Source organism: Hippopotamus amphibius, chromosome 13, assembly GCF_030028045.1.
Source record: "Hippopotamus amphibius kiboko isolate mHipAmp2 chromosome 13, mHipAmp2.hap2, whole genome shotgun sequence".
Taxonomy (NCBI): Eukaryota; Metazoa; Chordata; class Mammalia; order Artiodactyla; family Hippopotamidae; genus Hippopotamus; species Hippopotamus amphibius.
In genome coordinates, this window is record NC_080198.1 from 78,360,668 (window position 1) to 78,365,027 (window position 4,360).

The window sequence follows — 4,360 nt, forward strand, 5'->3', positions numbered from 1 at the left end:
TTTCCCCTTCCAACCAACTCCCCATCTTTTAAAATGCAATACATCCGATTACTGACTAGGAAATATCTTTGCCACAACTATTATTATTACTCCTCGGGGAACTCTTTTTGAGTACGCTCTGTTGCTGCGCTAGCAACATATTTCCAGGTGTGACCGATTTACCAGCGGTAATAGAATGCAGTGGTCAAGAGCACAGGAGTCACACCGTAGCTCTAACAGCTCCCAGCTGTGTGATCTTGGGCGTAGCAACCTCTGTGCCTCAGTTTCTCCTCTGGAAAAAAATACATATAATTTTTAAACAAGGGTGCAACAGTATCTGCTTCGCTGAGTTTTCTAGAAAGATTCCCTTTATAAAAGTAAAGGGCTTAGAACAGCTTCTGGTAAATAATAAGCCCTGAGAGCGTTTGCTTCTATCATGATCATGCTGGTTTTTATCACTGCTGATGAAGAACCAGCAGCGTTCTGTCCTGCTTCGTCACGGTCAGTCACGAAGATGCTATGCACGAATCACGGAGGAGCATCTCGACCGCGGCCGCGGTCTGGCGCCGGGTAGGGGCGCGGCGCTCGATTTCCTTCCCTGCCTCCACCGGCCCTGATGCGCATGCTCAGTCCTGCTCGGCCCGCTGCTTTGATATATGTTTTTGTTTTTTGTTTTTTGTTTTTGTTTTCCTGGGCGGCCGTGCCGACCTGGGATCGGCTCCGGGATGGGGCGTGAAGCCCCTGGAGCCGCGGCGGCGGCGGCGGCGCCTTGAGGAGCAGCCACGCGGAGGCAGCTGCCGCTCGTCGGTGAGTATCTGGGAAGCGCCACCATGACGTTTCGTAAGAAGGGCAGTAAGAACCCCCCAGTCCTGAGCCAGGAATTCATCCTGCAGAATCATGCGGACCTCGTCGCCTGTGTGGGGATGGTCTTCGTGCTGGGGCTCATGTTCGAGGGGACGGCAGAAGTGTCGATCGTTTTTCTTACTCTCCAGCATGGTGTTCCCTTCCCTGCAGCAGAAGCAGAAGAACGAGCCACAGCACCCAGGTTCCTTTATCACTATGGTGCCAAAGATTTGGCCACGGTGTTCTTCTACATGCTGGTGGCAATCATCATTCACGCCACCATTCAGGAGTATGTGTTGGATAGAATTAACAGGCGCATGCAGTTCCCCAAACCGAAACAGAGCAGATTTAATGAATCCGGTCAGTTTAGCGTATTCTTCCTTGTCTCTTGTGTTTGGGGTACATTCATTCTAGTCTCTGAAAACTGCCTGTCAGACCTGACTCTCTTGTGGAGGGCTCATCCCAGTAACATGATGACATTTCAGATGAAGTTTTTCTATATCTCACAGCTGGCTTACTGGTTTCACGGCTTTCCTGAACTCTATTTCCAGAGAATCAGACCTCAGGATCTCTCCCAGCAAGTTGTCTACGTTGGTCTTCACCTGTTTCACATTGCGGGAGCTTACCTCTTGTACTTGAACCACCTGGGACTTCTTCTTTTGATGATGCATTATTTTGTGGAATTCCTTTCCCACTTTTGCGACCTGTTTTATTTTAGCGATGAGAAGTACCAGAAAGAGTTTTCTCTGTGGGCCGTTGTGTTTATTTTGGGTCGACTTGTGACGTTAATTGTTTCTGTGATCACTGTTGGTTTTCACCTGGCTGGAGGGCAGAATGGGAATTCGGATGACACGACCGAAGATGTGAACGTGTTGGCAGCTAAAATTGCTGTTCTGTCATCCAGTTGCACTATCCAAGCATACATAACATGGAATTTATTTAACGTTCAGCTTCAGAGGTGGATGGAAGAAGATGCGCCTCTTCAAACCCCAAGTGTGAAGAAGAAACGGACTAAGGGCAGGTTTTCTAGAAAAGGAACAGAAAACGGTGTGGCAACTTCAAATAGAGTAGACTCTCCCCAAATGAGGAAAGAAAAATCTTCATAATGAATTACAAGTTAAGTGACTAATGTCTCTAAAGAAGTCTGCTCTTTACTATAAGATACCTTTCTTCGCTAGAGACTTTCTGTTCTTGAAAATAGTTTGTGCTGTCTTTGATTTTTGCTACTGTACTGTGTATTGTAGTTTTTTAAAAGGCATTGGACAGGAGGATGATCATTATGAGTGGAAAAAAAATTTAGTTATAGACTAAGCTACTCATCGTCCAAATGGTTTAGAGAGCACTACGATATTTTTTGTTTTTTTAACCTTTGAACATTTTCCTGATGATCTGTAGAGATAACTCCCAAATTCCACATATCAGTGGCACAGTTCTTGCTCCCGCCAATCTTTTGTAACATCGACGAGATGGTCTTTTATAGCAATAACATATTTTTAATGTTCTCATCCAGGATAAAATAGAAATACTATATATCTGGAAGTCAGCTTCGTTAAGTTTTCTGTATTCCCTAATTCTTAGAATTTTTTTTTTTGAATTTGCAACTGGAGAAAAGATTTGTAAAACCACCAAAATAATGATGTGTTTTATAGTTAGTGGTTGTTAGTGTTATCTCCCACTAAAAAATCGAGATACTAATGGTTAACATGTGGAGACTTATTGCCATATATTGAATCAGAATGTCCAAATTAATATAAAATCATTACTAAGTAATCATGCTTGTCATTTTAAACACTTGTAAACTGGAAATCAGAAAATTAAAGACTGTAAAAAGGAAATCAGACTTAAATAGCTTTTTTTGAAATGTGTATTAAAATTATTCTTAATAAGGTTTGTAATAAGTTTGGTATCCACAGAATCTTAAAAGAATATTGTTTAACCTGTAAATCATTTTGACAAATAATGCCTCTTGATTTATATCTATAAAAAAAAGTCTGTCATCTAATTACATGTTGAAAACATTTAATATACTAACCTTAAATAATGTGAAAATCATATTCTTATGAAAGGCTTTTCAAAATAATATTATAAATATAACTTTGCTTCTGTCTTTAATTGGGAAACATTTATCTGTATGAGACATATTGTATCTTTAGAGAAACCAGTAGAAACAGTGGACTGTAGTGGGTGGGTATTTATTATATTTTCTTCTCTCAACCTTTAGTTTGATTTTATTTCCATAATGTGTCTGCTTATATTTTTTTCAGGAAACAGTGCTTTAAAAATATGCTAGGATAAGGCCACATATTTCCTGTTCCTCTCTATTTTCTCTTACTATGTCTCTAATCTCTCTGTTCTTGGTTGTTAGTATTATGTCCCACTAAAAAATGGGATAACCTTCCATTTGGCTTGTTGTAAGTAATTCAACTTTCCCAATCATGGAGATCCCTGCAAATTAAACTTAGTATAGGTGTATTGCAGGCCAAAGACAGAGGAGCCACTCTTGGCAAAACATTCTTTTCTGTTCTTTCTGCTTTGAGAGGTACATAACAAAGCAAGATTGTTTCTGTTTTGTCTATAGAATCCATTATCCAATTTTTCTTTTCCTCAATTGCCTGATACTGCAGTTTTGGTAGCACATGCTCTAGGTCCAAAGTACAGTAACTCCACTTTAACCAACCACCGTGCAGTTGTAAAACAAAGGTTTTCCACTTCTTATAAGAGAGAGTGGTCTTTCTCACTTCCCACACTTTTAAAGAATTCTCTTCTGTTAGTTGTAACCTCATTCCTCATGACAGATTTCTAATCCATTATAAATGTAATTTATTTCTGGTAAGTGCAGGCCTGACTCAGACTGGCAAATGATTGCAAGAAAAGTATTTCCTCACGTGATTGGCAATGCCAAGAGTTAAACTGGCATTGACATTAGGTATGATTAGGGCCCAGGTCAGTTTCCCTGGGATTTTCTGGGGCTTTGTCCCCCTCAGATTGTCTGCTTGGCAGCAAATGACTGCAGATGTTCTAGGCTTCATATCTGTACATCGCGTACATGGTAGAGAAGAAGAGAGAATACCTGATTTCTAGAATTCCCAAAACATTGAGAGTTACCTTTACTGAACTTATTTGATATAGGGTTGTACTGGGCTGATTGGTTAAATTAGGTATATGCTTCACCTGTACAAAAAGGCAAAGCCCCTTTCTTGTAAAATGTGGGTCCACAAGAAATAGCAAGGTTGAGGAAAAGAGGGGGAAGGATGCTGGGTACAACTCAACTATTCATAAGAGTTCAATAAATGTTTCCAGAAAATAAATGTATGCCAAGTAAATTATGAAAGCAGCATTATAAATGAAATTCAGCACAGTACAAATTGCTGAGTCTCTCCCTTTTAAAAATTACATTCTGAAAAACATGCCATAATAAATCTCAGCATAACAATTTGGTTTCTATCAAAATAGATCACATAGAAACAAAATTTTCCATTATCATTATTCAAGGCATTATTAAAGAGGCATTAGTTAACCCTGTGAAAAGTCAGATAAC

At 40.0% G+C, this 4,360-nt stretch overlaps 1 protein-coding gene across 1 annotated transcript; it reads left to right on the plus strand.

Moving 5' to 3' along the window:
• Nucleotides 1–657: 657 nt before the first annotated feature.
• On the plus strand, nt 658–2,641 carry TRAM1L1 (translocation associated membrane protein 1 like 1). Its single transcript, XM_057706119.1, has one exon. It carries the CDS (start codon nt 810–812, stop codon nt 1,926–1,928), a length of 1,119 nt encoding a protein of 372 aa, XP_057562102.1. The 5' UTR covers nt 658–809; the 3' UTR covers nt 1,929–2,641.
• Nucleotides 2,642–4,360: the final 1,719 nt, after the last annotated feature.

Bases quoted from the DNA above. Each gene is read 5' to 3' on its own strand.
- TRAM1L1 (XM_057706119.1), top strand. From the start codon at position 810: ATGACGTTTCGTAAGAAGGGCAGTAAGAACCCCCCAGTCCTGAGCCAG.